Source organism: Pristis pectinata, chromosome 26 (assembly GCF_009764475.1).
Source record: "Pristis pectinata isolate sPriPec2 chromosome 26, sPriPec2.1.pri, whole genome shotgun sequence".
NCBI classification, from domain to species: Eukaryota; Metazoa; Chordata; class Chondrichthyes; order Rhinopristiformes; family Pristidae; genus Pristis; species Pristis pectinata.
This window is the reverse complement of record NC_067430.1, coordinates 12,633,507-12,656,610: the sequence shown is the minus strand read 5'-3', so window position 1 is coordinate 12,656,610 and position 23,104 is coordinate 12,633,507. Positions and strand designations below refer to the sequence as shown.

Below are 23,104 nucleotides of genomic sequence, written 5' to 3'. Positions count from 1 at the left end.
GAGTTAGAATCTCCAGGCTGCAAGGTACAGATATGATCTAAACTCCCAACATCCATTCCCCTTCAGTTTTAAGATGACTCAACACTCCTCAACAGAAACAAAACCCTTCACACCAGATGAAAGGAACAATTTGAGAACAACCAAACTACAAGTCAATGGTAACAGATTCCAGGGTCAAAGCTCAATACCACAAAGAGGGAGATCCTTTAGCCAACTTCCACACCAGCACCAGAGGAGGCTGCATCACAGAGACGGGTGCGGTGCCAAGGCAGAAACCAGAGTTAATCAATTAAAACGTGGAGTTCCTGGGGGGATAAATGGTCTGAATTCGGGATGCTAAAGATTTCCAAAAACTTGAGGAAAGAAACCAGGAGTGGAAGTTAGCAAGATTAGAGATGGGGAGTGAGAGCTCCTATTCAGAGGGGTAATGGAAGATTTGAAGGATAACCTTTAATAATGCCAGCTAACGTAGCAGCCAGTAAAAACAAAGTTACACTTGCAGTGCTTTACGAAGTGCTAATGCAAGCACAAATTTATTTTCTAAATTTTTAACATTTGGCTGCGCCAGAAAATAATTAAAAAGACAAAGTAACAGAAGTAGCAAAGAAATGAAGTTAAGCATATGAAATGTTGCATGTAGTTTAAGGATCAGCTTCCACTGTACAACATCCCCAATATCCATGGAAATACACATGTACAAGTGAAGCAACATGTGACTGGTTCTAACTGTATAATATATTGGGAACAATCAAAAGGCCCAGGAGGGATCTGAGGGATTGTGCACATTTGCAACAAATCCAAGAAGAAATGAATGAAAAGTGAAGCCACATGCTGCCACTGACATCGAATGATTGATAACCAAACACTACTGCAGGGAATTTAAGTAGTGAGAATGCTGACAGCAGAATACTGTTTCACTAAGAGAATGCAGTTGCTTGGATTGTAGTGAAATGGAATATGCTCCTATGAAACTGACAGCTGCATTTACAGATATTTGCATTAGAATTTCAATGACTTTTAATAATAACTATTTACATGGCACACTCTAACATAGCAAAGCACCCCCAAGGGAAATTGCAGTATTAAAATTTGACACTGAGCCACTTTGGAGTTGATGAGGAATTAAGGAGGCAAACAGTATGTTGGCCACTATTTCAAGAGGATTTGACTACAAGAGTCGAGAACATTGTGCTCCATTTATACAGGGCCCTGGCAAAACTGCATCTGGTCTCTTCACCCAAGGTAGTTATACTTGTGATAGCAGGAGGGTTCACCAGATGGATTTCTGGAATGTTGAATGAGATGAGATTTAGCATACAGGGCCTGGAGTCGAGTTTAAGGGAGGACAGGAGACCTTATTGAATCATATTTTTATTGGCCTTGATAGGAGATGATGGTGGTGGGGGGTTGGGGGGGTGGTAGGAGGTGCTATCATGAAGTAATGGGTCAGGCATTTAGGACATGCATAAGAAGAAATTTCTTCATATAGAGGGTAACGATACCTTGGAATTCTCTGTCCAGGAAGCCTCAGTATATTCAAGACTGATTGATACAACAAGATATTAAGGGAATCAAGGTATATGGGGTTAGTACAGGAAGGAAGTGTTGAGGTAAAAGCTTATCCATGAGTTTATTGAATTGCAGGGCAGGCATGATGGGCTGAACAGCCTTCTCATTCTCCTATATTTTGTTCTAAAGGGCAGGCACAGTAGTGCAGCAGTTAGCATAACACTAATACAGCGCCAGCGACCCGGGTTCAATTCTGGCCGCTGTCTGTAAGGAGCTTGTACGTTCTCCCCGTGTCTGCGTGGGTTTCCTCCGGGTGCTCCGGCTTCCTCCCACATTCCAAAGACGTACAGGTTAGGAAGTTGTGGGCATGCTATGTTGGCGCCGGAAACGTGGCGACACTTGCAGGCTGCCCCCACAACACTCTATGCAAAAGATGCATTTCACTGTGTATTTTGATGTACATGTGGTTAATAAAGATATCTTATTGACCAAAGGGATGTATTTGAAAGCACATCTTAACAGAGTAAAGACAGGTAGAGGGGCAATATGTTTCAAGATGAAATTCCAGAGCTTTTGGTCTTGGCAGCTGAAAGCAAGGCTGTCAATGGTAGAGCAATTACAAGGATGATGAAAATGCCAGAAAGCAGATATTGCAGAGGGCTTCTAGGCTGGAGAAAACAAGGGGCAAGGTCTTAGGGAGGAGCTTTGGATGTCAAAACTAGAAAAAGAGTCTTATAAAGACAAGGTGTTGCTAAAAAGAGCCACAGTCAGTGAATAGAAGGGCGGTAACAGGATGCAAATTAGTATGCAGTAGCCGATTCTTGGAAGAGATCTGATGCTCGAAGTGTGCAAGACAACTTCAAATAATTCAAGATATTGTCAGTTTTAGGTTTTGTTCTTCAAACTTCAGCTGCATTTGGAGAGAGCATTTTAATCCGAACTACTACTACGAGTGCAATACTCATAGCTACAGGTCAGTTACTGCTGATGGCACATTTTTTGTTGCAAGAATCATAGGTAGAGTTTATAATATCATAATCAAGTGGGAGTTCCACTCTAGTACACTGACACACAATAAGTCCAGTGACAATAATATTACTTCCTTCTCTCCAGCAACAGCCTATTGTTCATTCTTTCATTACTCAAGGTACCAAGACTGGGCAGTATTCAAATTAGAAACTTCAGCAATTTACATGTGAAAATTAAGTTTTAGATTGCTGCTAAAGATGAAATCCATTAACCCTCTCATACCTCCCAAGACATTTTCCCATTCCATTTGAAAATCAAGCAAGGTGAACTGGACAAAAAAGGTATGCTGGATCATAGTGGATTTGTGACCAAACTTTACAAACACACCTTGGCCTCACATCCCCAAGCATCTTTGGTTACAGATATCCGTCAACATCCAAGTTAAAATGGTCAATTTAGCATCAATTGTTGTTTGAAGGGTTCCAAATTTCTATGACTCAAAGACAGTCACCAAATTCACTCCTGGAAGTCCCAACTGATCCTGCACAGGATAATCTGAAATGGTTCCTCTCCATCCTGCCCCAATCTACCTTATTGGCTTGAAATCTTCAATCTACTCACCCCTTAACCTTCTAAATTGTAGGGATTATAATCCTGGTTTGTGGGATCTTTTCTTGCAACTTAATCCTCGGCTGTTCAGGCACCCCTTCAGAGACTATTACATCCTAGGCCGTAGTGGCTAGAACCAGAGGTTTTATAAAGCTGCAACACAACTTCTATCCCCCTATATGCTAGATACAAAGGCCTGTATTCATCAGCCCTCCTGACCAGTGACTGTACCATCCATGCCATTTTAATGATCTCTGTACACAGACCCTACTTTTCGAATCTACACCATCTCCGGCTTTTCACCATTTAGAAAATACAGTGGCCTATTCTACTTGGGTCCTAAATATGTAACCTCACATTTGCTTCCACTGAAACCTGTTTGCCATAACTTGTAGCATTTGCTGAACAAATTTTTAATGTTACGCTTTAGTCTAAATTGTGTGAAATGCCATCCATCTTTCTGTCCTCAAGAAACTTACAGTACCATCACCCTAATCATTTATGAATGGGCTGGACAGCTGCAGCTCCAAGCAAATCCTCCTGGTGCACCTCTAGTCACATACAGTTGGTTTGAGTACTGCACAATTATCTCTACTTTGTCTCCTGCCACTCAGTCAATGCCTCAGTCAGGTTAATAAATTGCATTCCAAGCCTTGAGCTAACAGTCTTTCATGAAGGACTTAATCAAACGCTTTTCTGAAGAAGTCTACGGTCAGCTGTTTAAAAAAAATATGAATCAGCTTCCTCTGGCATAAAACTCTTCCCTAACAAACCATGCTGACTCCCTGATCAATTGAAACTTTTCAGGGTATTCAGTCACTCCATCCTTGATCACAGTTTGCAAGAAATCTCCCTCTCACCCTTAAGTCATAACATGACATGCCCAGTTTCCCAACTTAAAGGAGCTCTTTCTGAATCAAAAGGAACTTTGAAAGTTCAGGCATCTACAATGTACTCGGAGATTCTTTTAAAATCCAAGGATAGAAGGCATCTGGTTTTTAGATTTTGCCATTACCTTCATCAGCGTTATTTCAGCAACATTAACCTCGCCAAGTTCTGGTTCTAGATTTTAATACTGATTTTCTGGATGTTTCTTCCAATATGACTATTGAGGTAAAGAAACAACTCGACATAGCTGCAATTTCCTAACTTACTACATCAGCATGTATTGCAAGTTTCTTTTTACACTCCTGTTTTGCAGCTCCTCCAAGCTACTTGTGCCCCTTTGGTGCTTTCATCACCTGGAATGATGCAAGTTTTTGGTCTATTGTACATTTTTTTTTAAAGTACGGCTTTAGGCTGCTCAATGCTCTTAGTTATCATTTTATTTGACACAGAACTCTTGTCCCCAGTTACTCAGGGAAGATCAGTGTCACCTAAATCCAGAATCTGAGTAGCTGTTGTGTTTTTCTCCCCCCCTTTAAACACGTTGTTTGGCCTTTCACCAAATCTGCTTTGCCGCTCATAACTAACAAGTCTGCCCCGCATTAACTTCAGGCCATGTTGAGGGAAACAATTCTGAACACTGCAAATATTCACCACCTTCCCCTACATAAGCTGGCATACTTCCCCCAAATCTATATGAAAGTTGAAATCCACCAACAGAACCACATCGCTTCTATCGCAGGACGGTCTAATTTCTGCATTTGTGCATTCTGCCACTTCACAGCAGTCAGCAAGGAGGCAATGTGCAACTCTAATGAGAGCCTTAAACCTCCATCTTCTACATACTCCCACCTATAAAGCCACCACCGTCTTTAAAATGTGTCTGGAACACTTTCACTTTGGTCACAAAAGTGCAGTTGGTAGCACGATGGATGCAGGCACAAATACTTTCTGGCACTGTACCAGCAATTATGATTCAACTAAAAGTCCCTTTAAATTGTACTTTCAAGTTTAAGTTTCCAGTTTAAGTATATTGTCATAGGCATAAATGCCCAGGGTAAAAATGCCATGAAAGTTAGATTTTTTTTTACAGCAGCAACACATACATTACAAACATGATAAACACAAGTTAACAGACTTAAGTTAACATAAATTATACACAACTTGCACAACAAAAATTAACTAATACAGCATTCAACGGAAAACAAATACAGGTAACTCAGTTCCATGTATGGACTATGAACACCTTCCAGTTACACTCAAGTTCATTGTAAAACAAACTTTGATTTGGAAGAGGGTTTAAAACATGAGTTTTCAATTCCTTCATCTTAGGGAGAGCTAAAGCAATAAATTTTAGAATTTTTCTGTACAACAATTTACTGTTTTTTTAAAAAGCATATCATAGTAGTTATCAGCAACAAACCCAATGTGTTTGGGTGTGTTAATACTATTCAGTGCTCCCTCCAAACAATGGTTTGATAAGCAGAGGTTTTAAACAAATGTTTGGGTCACAGCCATTATTTTTTGGATGTCTTGAGTGAACTTTGTAACACAAATACAGCAGACATCTACAGAAAACATCAATATTGCTGGGACTGGAGATCAAGTTTTAAAAGCTAAAATGCAAACCGTGTAACTAAACACAACCACGTAGGAAGTCTCAGTGTGAGCGAGGTTTGATGTTTTTAGGGAAATCATCACTCTGAATCACAATCAGACATTTTGCAGGAAATGGCCAAAGGGATCCTTTTAAGGAGAGCACAGCTTCTGATAAAGATTTTTTAACTTTGCAGGTTGATGAATGCAATATGTTTGCATTAGAGAAAAGGTAAATGCAACAGAGCGTTCAGAATTAAAAATTAAACCTCTGCATGTCGAAAAAGGAACCCTACACCTTAATGTGTATCGCAGATACATCACTGCAAATACTTTATTTAACACATTACACGGATTGCTTACTTATTGGCCACTTAGGCAAAAGACTATTAAAATGGTTAGTCTAGAGAAAAAAAATACAGATTGTAGAGCAAATCCCAAATGTAATTAGGCATTAATTCCAGATGTTATGTACTGGTTTTTCTACATTCTTAGTTATATTCTGCTTGGGTGTAGCATACCAGAGTAGAACCAAAACACTATTTTGACAAATTGCAATACTTTTAGACAGATGTGTTCCACTAATGATGGCTTTGCGTACATTCTTTACTTACGAATTACAGCAAAGGTGACAGATGTTCAGCCAGTCATTCCCAGTATTTCCCTGTAATCCTGCAACTTATTTTCTCTCACATGCCCATCAACTCCATTGATTTTTTTGCGACTAAGTTAGACTAATGTGCAACTTTTAATTGCCAACTAACCTACCAGGAATAGGAAACAAATCAAACTGAAACAGAAACAGAAATGCTGGTAAAACTCAGCCAGTCAAGCAGCATCTGTGGCAAGAGAAACCAGTCAACATTTCAGGTCAAAGACCCTTCATCAGAACTTAACAGCACGTCTTTGGGAGATGGGAGGTATCAGGAGAATTCACACAGTCAGATGGGGGAAAACATGCAAGCTCCATACATACAGCACCAGAGGCCAGGATTGAACTGGGGTCCCTGGAACTGCGCAGGTATGCTTTACATCTAACCCAAACTTTGCAGACCAGCGCCTTTTTGTCCTGCTGAATTTTACTTGTACCTGCCATATGACATGCTCTCCTCTCCTATGCAGGAAACAAACTGCTGGAGGAACTCAGCTGGTCAAGCAGCCTCTGTAGAGGCAAAGGGACAATTGACGATTCGAGTTGAGACATTGCAGAGGAAAAAGGGATTGTTAACATTTATGGGTCTCAACTCAAAATATCAACCATCCTTTTGCCTCCGCAGATGCTGCCTGATTCACATACTGTAGTTCCTCCACTAGTTTGTTTTTTGATCCCGATTCCAACATCTACTGTCACTGCTCTCTGATGGTTATTTGGTTCTGACAAAGGGTCTTTAACCTGAAATATCAACTGGTCCTCTTTCCACGGATGCTGCCTGACATGATGAGTGTTTCCAGCATTTTGTGTTTCTATTTCTGGCCCCTCCAGTTTCTGCATTCCAATGTGTTTCAGTCCTTGAAGATGGTCATGACTGTGGTATTTGAGGTCTGCTGGCACTTCATTCAGATGTGGGGGATGAGGCGGTGAAGATGTGACTCAAGTTCCTTTCTGCCAAGCTTTGAACATTGACAAGTTACTACCTGCCCCCATTGCCTTGCTGATTTCTGATTGGCACAAGGCCTTCTCAACCTCTAGTTGACCAAGGGTGGTGGAAAAACTGGAACCGAAAAAAAAAAGAGTACTATGGGATGGAATCGAGGGCAAAATCATGGTTGAATCCATCACAGTGTTCATTCCAAATGGCATGGACCATTTGTCCTTTCCAAGCTCTCCTCCATTCCTGGCTCTCAGTGGCATGGACTCAACAACACTGAAGAATCTGCACATCACCAACAGCCCGTCCTGCTCAAACCACGTGGATGCCACAGCCAAGAAAGCTCACCAGCACCTCTACTTCCTCAGGAGGCTAAAGAAATTTGGTATGTCCCCTTTGATACTCACCAACTTTTATTGATGCACCATAGAAAGCACCCTATCTGGATGCATCACGGCTTGGTATGGCAACTGCTCTGCCCAGGGCCGCAAGAAACAGCAGAGAGTTGTGGACACAGCCCAGCGCGTCACGGAATCCAGCCTCCCCTCCATGGACTCTGTCTTAACCTCTCACTGCCTTGGTGAGGCAGCCAGCATAATCAAAGACCCCACCCACCCGGGTCATTCTGTCTTCTCTTCCATCAAGTAGAAGATACAGGAGCCTGAAGGCACATACCACCAGGCTCAAGGACAGCTTCTATCCCACTGTGATAAGACTATTGAATGGTTCCCTTATATGATGAGAGGGATTCTTGATCTCACAATCTACCTTGTTGCGACCTTGCACCTTATTGTCTACCTGCACTACATTTCCTCTGTAGCTGTGACACTTACTCTGTACTGTTATTGTTTTTACCTGTACTACCTCAATGCACTCTGTACTAACTCAATGTAACTGCACTGTGTAATGAATTGATCTGTACAATCGGTATGCAAGACAAGTTTTTTTTAAACTGTACCTTGGTACAAGTGACAATAATAAACAATACCAATAAGTGACCTCCATTCTTTTGGCTATGGATTTTCTGTTGGACCTCAGCCTTCAGGATCCAGTAGAGCTACTTCCTCTCCCTTGAACCATGGGGTCAAACTTCAATCCAACAATTTGTGTTTGCAGTTAATTAGCTTCCGGATCGTTTGGTCATCCTCAAACCACTCCTGGTGCTTACTTTTAGAGAAGCCAAGAATTTCTTCACATGTGCTGGTTATGATGGGCTTCAGAGCTGCCTTCTGAGCTTGGTCAAAGAATTTCTGACAATTTTCTCACTGGGGCAATGAAGTGGAGCATTTTAAAGCCAGAACTTCAACGAATAAGAGCCAAAAGGTAGAGGGATTAACACCAGGAATGTTCAAATGGACAATCTGATGGAGCCTGGATACCTCAGTGGATATGACAAAAATAGGACGGGTGAGGCCATGGAGGGATTTGGAAAAGCAAGGATGAGAATTTTAAAATCAAGGTTTTTCTTAAAGTGAGAACAGTGGATCAGATTACATGGAGGCAGGTGAACAGGATTTGCAATGAGTTAGATGGGTGGCAGAGTTTGGGATGACGTGTTAGAACGTGGCAAGTTGGACAGGAGTGTGTTGGAATGGTCAACTGATGGTAGAAATATCAAATCTTAATCAGAAGCTCATCCTTGTATTAAAAATGGCAAGGAGATTGCAAACTGCTTAGTTCAAGGTCACAGTTGCAAGGAAGAGGGATGATCAGTGATTACAGAATGGAATTTATGGTGGACAAAGGCAATGGCTTTGATATTCCCAATACTTGATGCTGGAAAAGCAATCTGGCAATTTAGAGATTAGAGTTGAGAGGGTGGTCAAGTGGGTGTAGAAACTGTCACAGATTTCGCATGATGTTGCTGATAGACAGGGTATAGATGAGAAATGGTGACTGGGAATAAGCCCAGGAGTATTTCAAGACTTTAATCATCTTTTGATTAAAGTTCCTTTGAATGCTTGTGTTTTGTAGAGAACTAGAGGACTGTGTCCTCTCTAACTTGCCCAGGAGAATCAGCTTGGTTCTCCTCCTACAAAAAACCCACCCACCATAGTTTATATTTGTGTTTAATTTATGCTTTTCTTGTGAATGCTACTTATATGATGCTATGTGCCTGTGATGCCACAAGTATATTTTTCCTTGCACCTGTGCATACATGTGCATATGACAATACCACTTTGACAAATCAATCTGAAAAACTTTTGTCACACTCCAAGTGCCAGTATATCCTTGCCTAGGAAGGGAAACTGGATCTGTGCACGATCCTTAGTGCAGAACTACTAGGGCCCAATATAATTGCAGTAACGTCTTTATTCAAATCTTCTTACAATAAAAGCCATCATTTACCTTCCTATTTGCTTGCTGTACCTCAATATTCATACAGCAGGACACCCAGAACTTTTTTGCTTTTCTATTTTATCTACCAAAGAGGATGACACAAGCAGGCAAAGGGAATGGGTGAGAACATGACTTTCATTGCCGTGTTCTTACCCGTTCCCTTTGCCTGCTTTTGTCCCCATGAAGCTCTCTGCATTCTCCTAACAGGCCACACTGTCACTCAGCTTTGTATCATCAGCATACTGAATATTTAACACCCAGTCCCCTAATCCACATCATTGATGTAGATTGAGAGCTGCAGGGATCCCATCACTGATCCCTGTGGCATAACCTCTCAACCCCAAAATGACACATTTATTCCCACATACTGTTAATCAATAAGTTCATCCGTGTCAATCTCACATGATCTAAATTTGGAATAATAAATTCTTGTGGTACCTTACTGAAAGCAGTTTGAAAGTTTAAATACACCAGATCAACAGGTTCCCCTTTACAATCTCAAAAAAGTAAAATTTGTCAAACACTATTTCCTTTGCAGAAATCTGTGTTGACCACGGATGTTGATGAACCTTCATCAGTGTTTTCAAAGTGCCATGTTAGACAGACTTTAGCATTTTCCCATGTCAGTCAAACTGACGTGTTGTTTGCAGTATTGTCCCCCGTTGCTTTCTTAAGTAGAGGGGTTACATTTGCCACCTTCTAATCGGTGGGAAGATTAATTTCCCTTTGAACTAGCATTGGGAAAAGCATTATAATGGTTTTGAAGATGGGCCGAGATATTGGAACTATGATGGGAGAATTACTGCAAGTTGACTCAGGTCTTGTAGTTTATCTTGGTCTCGCCAATGCCAATATCAAAGGCACCCCAAGGAAACTCTGTTCAGAGATTCAGTGGCTCCAACAGTTACACTCATGCCTCGACAAACATTTCAGTATTGTACATGTGAAACATCAGTGAATATTTATGACCCTACATGAAGCTATGTGGAACCATAGCAACCAGTTTGGGGTGTGGATCAACACTGATGTTTCCTTAGCCTTCTCAGCGGGTCGAGCAGCATCTGTGGGAAAAAAGGAATTGTCGACGTTTCAGGTCAAGACCCAGCACGAGCCCCGATGCAGGGTTTCAGCCCAAAACGTTAACAATTCCTTTCCTCCCACAGATGCTGCTTGACCATTGAGTTTCTCCAACAGATTGTTTGTTTCTCCAGATTCTGCAGTCTTGTGTTTCCTCAGGCTCAATGACTTAAAGCCTGGAGTTCAAAAATTCTGGCAATGAAATGCATCCAGGCCATCTAGAGGTATTCCTCGATTTACTAATGTGATTTACTCTTGGCAAATGATTAACATTGTCTCTTTGGTTTCATGTCATTGATTAACAAATCCATTTATGAACAGTGCACATCTTCTGCCCAAACAAATAAACTACACCAAAATACACGTAATAAATTTCATCCAGCCTTTTCAATTTACTAAATTTTGTTCACCGAAAGCTTTTCCAGGAACACATCCCTTTCAAAAAAAAGAGCAACTGCATTAGATTTCTACAGACAGAGCTTTAAATTCTGAGGGAATAATGTGAGTCAACATCAGTTTGTGCAAAATGAAAGAGATACCAGTGTAAAAGATGTAGTGCAGCATGCTAGAACATGAAAAAGCAAAAAATAAAATCAGGCTATAGATAAACTGCAAGTCAGTGGCAGTGACAGTTTTCCTCACATGGCCATGATTTTACCACTATATGTAAGTGTAATGAATTTAAACCCTAATCTCTTATACCATAATATTTCCAAACAAGCATCGACAAATCAATTTTTGACCAACTAAATGAATAGAGATTTTTAATATTTCAATTGTTATTGGACCCACCTTAAAAGCTATAAAGGTGTCCTTGCCTTTAAAAGGTATATATCACAGGCAATGAAATGATTCTACCAAGTGACAGACTGTCAGTGTGTTACTTTCCATGGACAACAGATGCCCTCCAAGGTGATACCTTAGTAGCTGATCTTTGGAAATCATGGCACATAGAAAGTATCGGTTGACTAGCAGTGTGAAACATCCTCATCCCATCACCATTTTCCAATAGGGATCACAGGGCAGTGATCAGGAGCTAGTTTCCCATCCTTGGCCCCAAGCTGGGGAAAACCAATTTTAGCATCTCCACTTCCACCCAGCTAAAACCAGCTCATTCTACAAAGATCAGGAAAAGATGAGTTTTCCACATTCTTAGATGCTCATAACTGGAGTAATACATTTTTACCAAAAATAGCCAAGTTTATAAACAATCCTGACACTCAAACATTTTAAAAATTGGCTTACAATAAGAAAATTCATTTCAAAGTAATAAAACTCTCGTAACACTGACACCTTTCTCCCTGTAGAATTAAGAAAAGTCCCTAACGTCTTAGATTTCCCTTGAGTCGATGGTGAAAAAAAATCTATAAGTGGCAAAAGTAGCATAAAATGTATTACGTTGCAGCCTAATTGAATAGTTTCTGCCTGAAACTAACCTACTTTTGCACATTCAGATGCAGAATCTGCCTTGTTTTCTGCCGTTTTATTACCAGATATCCTTGGCCATTTTCCTTTCAATCTGTTAAGAGTATCTTTGGCAAATTCGATCGGTTGCAGTAAGATTGCTCTTTCAGATTGGATTCCCCCCTACCCATCCTCACAGAATAACACTTGATCAAGATCATTTCCATTTCCCATTAAAGTTAAACACTCTAGGGCAGTATTGTTTGGGTGGCAAGATTTAAAACCATAAGTAGAACACATCAAAATAACCCCCTGTATTGAAGAGGAATGAAGCACGATACAATTGTTCTTGCTCTCCGTAACATTGCAGGTATGGCACATTCTCCAAATTTAAATATCTAATTAGATGTGGATGGCCAAAATACTTGGATTATAAAAACCCACATTGTCTCTATAGAAGGTGCTGATTGGTAAGATTATTCAATGAATTATTGAGCTATTTATATGAGAAGTGTTTAATTCTAAATCTATGCTGAGTTAATTGACAGCAGTTGGGACAGCTGAGGGGACTCGATAGGAGTGGTGGGTGTGAACAAAATCAGCCAATGTTGCTACACCTGATCGTTACCCAGAAACTCCTGCTGGAAGTGTGAATACCAAGATCAGGACAAGGCTTGGCTGTGAAGCTCACTCCGCGTAAACTGTTTCCTATCACCACAATCACGGCCATTGGTTCATAAAGCAGGAATCACAGCGTTGGAGTTCAAGGAAAAAATAAGATGGGACACAGGAATATAACGGATCGTCTAAATAATGCTGCAAAAGTGACCCTGCTTCTGAAAGCAGAAAGCTAATGTGACATTCTGTGGTGCAGGAAGTTAAGAATTTCATTTGCTTCATGCAGACAACTCGGTTTCTGGCTTTTCACACCACAGTGAATAAAAATGCTTCTGATACCAGCTAGAAATTCAGAAATGAAACGGAAGGTAAATGGTTTCAGTTCCTCAAATTAAAGTTTTCCGCAGATCCTAAAGTGAGGAAAATAACCTCGTAATTTCTAGACAGCTTCTTCCCCACTGCTATCAGACTTCTGAATCAATCACCTCTTTCAAACCTTCTTCTCGGTGGTGCTGACACATTCTCGGACTCTTAGTTCTACCTCTCTCAGTTATTCTGTTACATCCCTTTATCATTTCTTTTTTCACTACTTCAGATTGCACCATTCTGCATTTTTGGCGCTCATCATTGTAGTATTTATTATTGTTAGCATTTTTGCTGTTTACTCTGTCAGCTTCATGTGAACAAGGAATTTCATTGTACCCTTCAGTACATGACAAGAATCTAATCTAATGTGTGTTTGCAAGAGCGAGGCAGACAATGTGTTAAAGCACACAGGATTGCATTTAAAATTAGGTTTAAAGTTTCTTTGGAAGATTATGTTGTTCACATCTCTTGCGTCTTTTGCACCATGCGATGCCTACTGTGCAATGCAGGGGTGCTTGTGCGAGATGTGTGCATGTTGGGGGAGGGGTGGGTGGAGAAAGACTGTAGATGGAAAATAAAGAATAATGGCTGCAACATACCAGGTGATTAATCTATTTTCTGGTTACATGTAAAATGGATGGTACTCTCATAAGTGTGTACTTGGAAAAGGTGCACAGATCAAAAAGGTATTCAGAAAACATCACAATTATATTGAGATGATTGCTGACTGTTGCTGCATTCACATAAAGCTAGGCTTTACGTGAATCATCCAATTCATTAATTTTTAACTGAACTTTGCCTACTGTTTTGTTTTAAACCCAAATAGTGCCCTGCAATGTGGTTCCTATCATGATTCCCAAAATAAAGATCAAGTAGCTGAAGTGAGTAGAAATCGATCTGGTTTTGGCCTTATCCGTGACTATTGTTATCATTTGAGCCAACTGACAATAGAGCAGAGTTCATTTGTTCCTTTATCGTTAGAAACGTATCCCTGGAGAAACCAATCACAAGCTCTCTGAATCTAAAGTTCCAGGTTTAGTTTAGTTTCGTGACCTACAGACTCATTCACAGATATCAACAATTAATTTTACCCCTTGTGTACTTTGGTCTACATTCCTTCCATTGGCATATTATTCATAGATCAGCAACATAACAATTATCCACTTTAAATGTGGTAAATATGCTTCAATGTAACATGTCCAGAGACAGAAATTTATCAGTGATACTCTCCATTGTTTGCAGAGTACCTGAAGTAGACAATAGTGCAACAGAACTTCAGCTTAATCAGGAGTCATGATCTATTTCTATACAAGTATGTCAACGTGTCTTATTTATTACACTACATCCATTAAAATCAGACAAAAGTGATGTTATAGATAGTTAATAAATGCAATGGTACATTTTATAATGCGATTTTGCCAAATGTATTTGTCATCATTTTTATGACTTGCGTAATAACTGAAATGTTACTTCCAAATAAATGAACTGGTAGATGACCATCTTGGTAACTTTGTTTTATCAAATACTTGGGTATTAGCCAACTCCTATTCAAAAAGGAAAATTAAATTTTAGACATAGAAATATTAACAGTTAACAAGTTCATTTCAGATATGTTCTCTTCATCAGTACTTATGTTTTAATAAATCCTCCAATTTTCATTACAAGAAAGATTATAATAGCTTCAGCATTTCTTCCTAGGCTATTGCACATTGTCAGTGATAAAGAAACACTTTGACGCCCCAGAACAGTTTTACTGGAAACAATGCGAGGGATTCACATGGACACAAAGCATCAATCTCAGAAAAATAGGATGTGGTTAATTGCATTCAATGATATCTTGTGAAGAGATGGTACTTATTCAAAGAACATTTCAATAAACATCAAATGTCTATAACGTCATGAAATCTAGATGTGGTTACAGTTACCTAGTCAAACATGGAACCATTCTTTAAAGTAACAGTACAGAGAAAACCACTGTTTCAAGTGAAGTAGTCATTTATGCTGTCAATAGCCCTTCCTTTCACCATGTTTAAAACCTCCCACGTGCAAGAGGCACAGATTTGTCAATTGATACGGTTGCAGGGAAAAAGAAGCGTGGTAGTTAATCACAGTGTCCCCAGACCACTTGAAAAAGGAGGAAGGAAAACCCACATTGGTACTTCCGGAAGAGGAATTAAACCTATAGGAGGTTGTCTGATCCTCATTTTATGGACATTGGACTGTTTTATTAACCACCATTGCTCTTCCCTTTGCTTTTATGCCAATATTCCTCCCTCCCTTCCATGCACAGATATGGTTTCTATGGATCCCTTTGGCCAATCTTGAATTAGAAAGGTTATTCAACTCCCTGGCATCTTAGCCAACCTCAATCCTGACAACTGCAACATATTTTCCAGCAGGGTGTTCTAGAGAGAAATCAGCAGCATCTTAATTTGTGGAGGGTTGACACTAAATCTAATTACACCAAAAGCAAGAAATACAAGTGCAAGTGATTTTTGTTTCTTTATGAAGAATATTAGCACCTTTTCAAGATTTCCTGCTTGGAGATCCACACTCCAGCTTCACATTTAAGTAAGTGTTGAAGCACATCATTATCTTAATAGATTACAGGTAATTTACTTTAACTACAATTTTTATTTCCAATTCTGCTCAACTGGATGCAACTTTCTACAGGACAGTTTGAATGCTTTATGTATCAGATAGTAATGAATACTGGTTCAATAAGACAAAAAGAATCAGAATGGTTACAGCAGTGAAGGCCATTCAGCCCATCAAGTCCATACTGGTTTTGCACAAGCGCAATCCAGCCAATACCAGTCCCCTGCCCTCTCCCCATAGCCCTCCAAACTCCTTTCTTACCCAGCTCCCTTTTGAACATTGCGGTTCAATCCATCCCCACTACCATCCTGGCATTGTTTTCCAGCACCAGTAATTGCAAAAAGAAATTTTTCCTCATGTTACCTTTTGCTCTTTTCCCAATCGCCTCCATTCTACATTCCCTAATACTTGACCCATCTGCCAATGGGTGCAGTTTCTCCTTATCTGCTTTGACTATGCTCTTCATGATGAATGACCCCAGCGTCTCCAGTCTATCCTCATAACTAAAGTCCCTTAAAATCATTTTGATAACATTGCTTCTGCACCCTCTCCAAAGCCTCCATCATTTTTCATGAAGTGTGGCTCTCTGAACCAGACACAATACCTCAGTTATTGCTGAACTAATGTTTATAAAAGGTCCTTCATGATTTCCTTGCCAGTGCTCTTTGCCTGTATTTATCTAGCCCAGGATCCCATGTACTTTTACAATCACCTTCTCAGCTTCTCCTACCTTTCAACAAACCATGCACATGTACACCAAGATCTCTTTGATCTTGTATCCCTTTTAGAAATGTGCCCTCCAGTTTACAATAGTTCTCGTTCTTCCTACAAGTTTAACACTTCACATTTCTCAGGACGAACTTTCACCTACCTGTTCACCATTCCACCAGCTCGTCCAAATCTCCTTCAAGTCTATCGATTCCATCCTCACTCTCCCTATACCTTGAAGTTTGTGAACTCGGATATTGTGCCGTGTACATCCAAGTCCAAATCATTGATATAGAAAAGAAAAGCAATGATCCCTTTACTCACCCTTAGAGAACTTCACTTCACACATCCCTACCTTTCTCTACCATTTGGTTCCCCATGACTTGGCCAATTTCAGATCCATGCTGCTGCATTTCCTTATTTTATGGCCTTGAATTTTGATCATGTCTATTATGTGGCACTTTACTGAATGCTTTTTTTTAAAAAAAATGTCCATGTATAACACAAAGATTCATAGGAGTGTACAGCACAGGAACAGGCCCTTCAGCCCACCATGTCTATGCTGACCACGATGCCAATTTAAACTAATCCCATCTGCCTGCATGTGGTCCACATCCTTCCGTCCCCTGCCTGTTCACGTGCCGGAATAAATGTCAGAGCCTCAATTTCTTTTTCCTTGCTTCCAACCAGTCCCGTGTTTTCCTGTTCATATGCATGTAGAATATTTTTGGATTCACTTTTTTTTTGTTTACTGCCAATCTATTCACGCTCTCTCTCCGTGCCTCTCATTTCCTTTTACACCCACCAACCACCACCCCTGCCCGAACTTCCTGCAAGCAACCCGCTTCTCAACTGTGAAATTAACATCTGCCACACGCTTTTCTTGGTCACCTATGGAGCTCCCTCCCTCTTCGTTCATGGGAATGTACCTCAACTAGTGGACACAAGAGACCAGACAATACCACACTCTCAGATGAACCATTAAACATCTTCAGACCACTCACAGAGGCTAAAAGCAGTAGAATCTGATGAGTAATAATCTAACAGCACAGGTTTAGTTTACGATTGCGTTAGCAATGAAGCGGACCACTACCCCTGTAGCAAGCCTGGGAGTCTCCCAGGAGAGGGAAATGATCTCAGCACCTGCATCCAACACCAGTAGGTCTTTGTGTCTCCTTATTCTACCTGGAAACCGGCTCACTTGGATCCCTTTGAAGGTATTTCCTTATTGATCTCCCACGTTACTGACTGCCACCCCCGCGAATCACAGCGCCAAACTCACGACTGTCATTTGACCTCTCCTCCCACCGTCACACAACTAAATTGGTTTACTATTGTCACATGTACCGAGGTACAGTGAGAAACTTTGTTTTGCAGCCATCTACACAGATCGTTCATCACATCAGTGCAAGGGAAAAGCAGTAACACAATGCAGAATATGGTGTTACAGTTACAGAGAAAGTGCAGTGCAGGCAGGCGATAAGGTGCAAGGTCAGGACAAGGTAGATTGTGAGGTCAAGAGTCCATCTCGTCGTACTATAGGTCCTTTCAATGGTCTTACAACAGCGGGACAGAAACTGTCCTTGAGCCTGGTGGTACGCGCTTTCAGGCTTTTGTATCTTCTGCCCGATGGGGGGGGGGGGGGGGCAGTAAAGAATGTCCGGGGTGGGTGGGGTCTTTGATTACGTTGGCTGCTTTACCGAGGCAGTGAGAAGTGTAGACAGAGTCCACAGAGAGGAGGCTGGTTTCCATGATGTGCTGAGCTGTGGCCACAACAATTTGCAGTTTCTTGCCATCTCAGACAGAGCAGTTGCTATAATCACAGCCTCCTCGTGTTTAACACACACAAAGTACTGGAGGAACTCAGCAGGTCAGGCAGCATCTATGAAAGGAAATACACAGTCGATGTTTTGGGCCGGGACTCTTCTTCGGGACTGGAAAGGAAGAGGGCAGAAGCCAGAATGAAAAGGTAGGGGGAGGGGGAGAAGCACAGGCTGGCAGGTGACAGGTGAATCCAGGTGAGAGGGGCAAGGTAGGTAGGTGGGGGAGGTGGGGATGAAAGGGAGTGACGTGAGAAGCTGAGAGGTGATAGGCTGGAGGAGGAGGAATCCAGTTGGAGAGGACAGTAGACCACGGAATAAAAGGGAAGGAGGTGGGGAATAGGAGGGAGGTAGTGGGCAGGTTGTGATGGTGGGGGAGGGGAAAGAGAAGGGGTGAGGGGGGGCCACAGGAATGAAGGAAAAGAAAGTGGGGGGGTTTACTGGAAGTTAGAGAAATCTGGAAGCTGCAGAGATTTCCCCAACTTCCAGTAACCCCTCCCGTTTTCCTCTCTTCCCCTCCTTCATCTTACCTCACTCCTGTGGCCCACTTACCCCTTCTCTTTCCCCTCCCCCACCCTCACGGCCTACCCACTACCTCCTTCCTAGTCCCCACTTCCTTCCCTTTATTCCATGGTCTACTGTCCTCTCCAACCAGATTCTTTCTTCAGCTCTCTGCCTCTTCCACCCATCACCTCGCAGCTTCTCTCCCCCTATCATCCCCCCTCCCCCCCACCACCCACCCACCTTGCCCCTCTCACCTGTCACCTGCCAGCTTGTGCCCCTCCCCCTCCACCAACCTTCTTATCCTGGCTTCTGCCCTCTTCCTTTCCAGTCCTGATGAAGGGTCTCGGCCTGAAACGTCGACTGCTCATTTCCCTCCATAGATGCTGAGTTCCTCCTGCATTTTGTGTGTGTTGCCCCAGGTTCCAGCAGCTGCAGAATCTCTTCTGTGGCCCCTTGTGTCTAAGTGTTTTAATTGAGTTTTACCACAAGTAATTTTTAAATGTTGCATTTTTATTAGTTTTGTCAAAATACTCTGAAATGTTTGATCGTCAGAGACAACCAGTATAGCTTGGAGCTTAGCCAGCTGTTAAAGTGATATAGGATGTTTATGATTGAAAGGTGGAGCTGCCTTTCTACAGAAAGTTTAAGCTAGGGGATTCATGCGAGGTTATGGTGGTTTTAGTGCAAAGGTGAGCATTGTGCCCAGGAACTTCCAGGCATTACATCCCCATTTGTGTTCCCCATAGATTTCTGTTAAACACTGAGGGGCACATAATCCACATCAGTTATCACCACATATGTTCACTCATTTCACAGTCACTGAAAAACTTCAGGATGGCTGCCGTACAATTTTCTTTTTTGGAAAAAAAAACTTAAAATCAATGGCAGCTTTGTGTATTGCAATAGTACCTTTGTCCCCAAGCCTCAAATAATACACTTATAAAAACATTGATCTACAAAGACTTGATTAGCTCACAAAGGTAGCATGTTACTTTAAAGTTGCATCAAGTATTCTGCAAATAAAATTTAAAAGAATCACCCAATGTTTAGTTTTGATCTACTTTCACGAGACATGCAGCATGCTTAAGTGATGCAAGGCAAATAGGCTATGAAGGATCAACCAAGTTTGGACAACAGAGACGAACTCATCCCTCTCCATCATGTGATTCAGCACAAGTGCATGCACTACTCCACAAGGCTAAGACAGCAAATAAAACTTCAGGCCAAAGTATAAAGCAAAAAAGTTTTGAAAAACATCAGAACAATTTTAGCTTTTGAACAAATCCACAAATGTAGGAATTCACGCATACCACAGTTTAACGAGTGACAGGTGTATCTCCAGTAACTTAAAAAGGTGGAAAATTGATGATTTCTTTTCAAAACTACTATCACAAAAATACTACAGTTAAGAATCAGAAATAGCCCATTGAAACACATCAAGTGTCAACTTTCTATATGTTGCAGCATTGAGATCTTGTTAGGGAAGAGGAGATAATCATTTTGGTAAAAAAATCCATTTTTCAAAATTCAGAAATATTATGCATATCCACATGCAGAAAGAATTCATTATTAGTTATCAAAATCAGTTTTGCATTTGAATATGTTGCTATCCAGCTGAAAACCAGACAACACTTACCTCCCACATATACACATTGCTTTTGACCTGGGATTTTTTCTTCCTTTCTCCAGAAAACGGACCATACTTTCTGCCTTTCTGAATGGACCTTGTGGCCCACACACCTGAAAGACAAAGTATAAACAAAGGGTTAAAACAAATGTTATTTTTCAGATTTAGTTATGAAATCGAAGGCCATTCAGCCCATTGGGTCTATGTCAGCACTCAGAGCAATTCCATTAATCTCGTTCCTTCACTTATTTCACCGTGACCAGTTCTCTCACATGTGCCCTTCAACCCCCTCATTCCCCTGACACCTTAACTACCCATGGGGTCATTTACAGTAACCAATTAACCTACCAACCAGCATGTCCTTTGGAATGTGGAAGGAGACTGTAGACTGCCTGGGGGAATGCATGCAGTCACAGTGACAACGTTCACACACCACACAGGTAGCACCCGAGCCCAGGGTTGAACTTGCTGAAGCTACGAGGCAACAATTCCACCCGCTGTCCTATTCTGCCCTTGGACGGGATACAAGTCGCTTTGAAACTGTATAATCAAAATCTTTTCTCGTGGGGTACAAATGTCAAATACCAAAGAACATACATTTAGGGTGAGGGGTGAAAGTTGAAAGGAGATGTGTGAACATAGAACATTACAGCACAGTACAGGCCCTTCGACCCACAATGTTGTGCCGACATTTTATCCTGCTCTAAGATCTATCTAACCCTCATAGCCCCCTATTTTTCTATCATTCATGTGTCTAAGAGTCTCTTAAGTATCCCTAATGTGTTGGGCAAATTCCTCCCATCTGCCTATCTATCTTTACACAGAAAAAGTGGTAGGTGCCTGGAACAGGCTGCCAGGGGTAGAGATGGAAGCAGATATGACAGTGGTATTTAAGAGGCTGTTAGAATGCAGGATATGGAGGGATACGAATCATGTACAGGCAGAAGAAGCTTAGTTTAATTCAGCATAATGTTTGGTACAGACATCATGGGCCAAAGGCCCATGATCTACGTTCCATGTTCTAAATCAAAGAATTAAAGTAAAGTAGTAGATTGGGGAAAGATGAAAAATATGAGGTGCTGGAAATACCCAGAAGGCCAGGCAGAAGATGAAAGGTCTTCAAGCCAAACCATTAACTCTGTTCCTCTCACCACAGATGCTGCTCGACCCGGTAAGCATTTCCAGCATTTACTATTTTTAGTTTACATTAGAGAACAACTGTATGCGGAGAGGTTTCAACATCACTGTTTGTCAGTTGCATCACTGGAGTACTGGTGATCACCTGTCTACATTCCTTTCTCAACAACAACGGTTAACAAAAGCTGTTCATGACTGGGTGCTGCAAATCAATGTTTTGCTGCTCATCTGCTCCGGGTCAGTTGGAACCGTAGCAGCGATACGACAATATGAACCTACATGCTTTCTTTGGGAGTGAGGGAGACAGGAGTTAGCAGAAGCCATGACCCAGATTCCAGGTCACAATGCAAATGAGAAAATTGCTGAAAACTTGCCAATAGAAAGTTAGAGTTCAGGGAGTACATCCAAAAGCAAGAACCATTAGACAGCTACATCACCAATGGACTCTTGTGTAAATATATGGAGAGTCATTCTTTCCTCTTGCTTTACAGAGTAAAGCTACATGCAGTCTTTTTTTCTAGTCAGTGTCCATTTAGTACAAACATGTGGAGTGCTAACCATCACTCTTCAAAGTCTCTGCTCATACTGGGCCAATACAAAATGCCAAGGGCCAGAGGTTGAAAGAACAAGTGCAGAATTACATACTTCTCAAAAGATCAAATCTAACTTTCCATTAGTCCTGATCATCTTTAGTTTCACGAAATATCGTCAACGAAAACACTCACCTATGCGTCTTTCATCAACCGCTGACTGCTGTAAAGTCACCTCTTGAGGGAGTCCCCTCAATATGCGTTGGGGCACATCAACTAACATCTCCACTTTGGGTGCAGACATTAGATTGCTCTAAAAGAAATGATAACAAAAATGTCATAAGAGCGATTATAATATCATTTAAAAGAAGCAAATAAGATTCTCATTTGGAGTGAACTTTCTATTCTGAAATGGCAAACTAACTCAGTGGAAAATCAGTTCCCCAACATCAAAGCCTTTTATGCAGAGTATATTTTCATATGATGAGTTTCTCTGAGGTACAGTTAAAGATGCTGTGTAGGCAAACAGCTTTTAGTTCTGATGAAGGATCAGAGCTAAAATGTTGGCTCTGTTTCTCCCTCCTCAGATGTTGCCTGACCTGCTGAGTGTTTCCAGCATTTTCTGTTTTGATGTCAGATCTGCAGCATCTGCAGTTTTTTTTTGCTTTTCAGTGTTTGGTCTAGTTGGGCAGGAAAATTACCCCTTTCCTTTAACTTTGGAGAATGCCATTCAATGCTTAACATCCATGAGCAGACGAGGTCACTAAGTGAAGTGTCTAAGTGATGAATTGCATGACCCAGTCTCAAATCGCTGATCCATGCAGTTACTTAACTGCAGGTAGAACTTCAGAACTTCACTAAAAATGATCCTCATCCCTTGAATCTTCCAGCTGCATACAGCACAAAACAAGGGAATTCACAAAACACAACAATTGTGCTAAACCTACGTAAAACCTATGCTCAAAGCCCAATGGAATCTTGGGCCCCAGTTCTGCACATCCACCTGAGAAAGATGCAAAGGCTTTGGAGTGATTTACCAGGGATGAGGGATTATAACAAAATACATAAACTGTAGAAGCTGGGATTGTTCTCCTGAGAGCAAAGGAGATCAGGGGTTGTTCACAATCATGAAAGGTTTAGATAGAACAAATAAAGAGAAACTGTTTTCAGTGCCAGAAAGAGGTTTTTAAATGATTGGCAGAAGCATTGGAGGTTATA

At 41.2% G+C, this 23,104-nt stretch overlaps 1 protein-coding gene across 4 annotated transcripts in view; it reads right to left on the bottom strand.

Annotated features, from left to right (window-relative positions):
- Nucleotides 1–23,104, bottom strand: part of prdm2b (PR domain containing 2, with ZNF domain b) — a 129,744-nt gene that overhangs the window by 68,184 nt on the left and 38,456 nt on the right. For 3 of the 4 annotated variants that reach the window (XM_052039414.1, XM_052039416.1, XM_052039415.1), the window contains exons 3-4: nt 22,082–22,199; nt 20,229–20,332 (exon numbers count right to left, since the gene is read on the bottom strand). In XM_052039414.1, coding sequence (XP_051895374.1) covers nt 20,229–20,332; nt 22,082–22,199 — 222 coding nt within the window. Of the gene's footprint in view, nt 1–20,228; nt 20,333–22,081; nt 22,200–23,104 lie in introns of those variants that run through there. The other variant, XM_052039417.1, reaches the window with a different exon arrangement.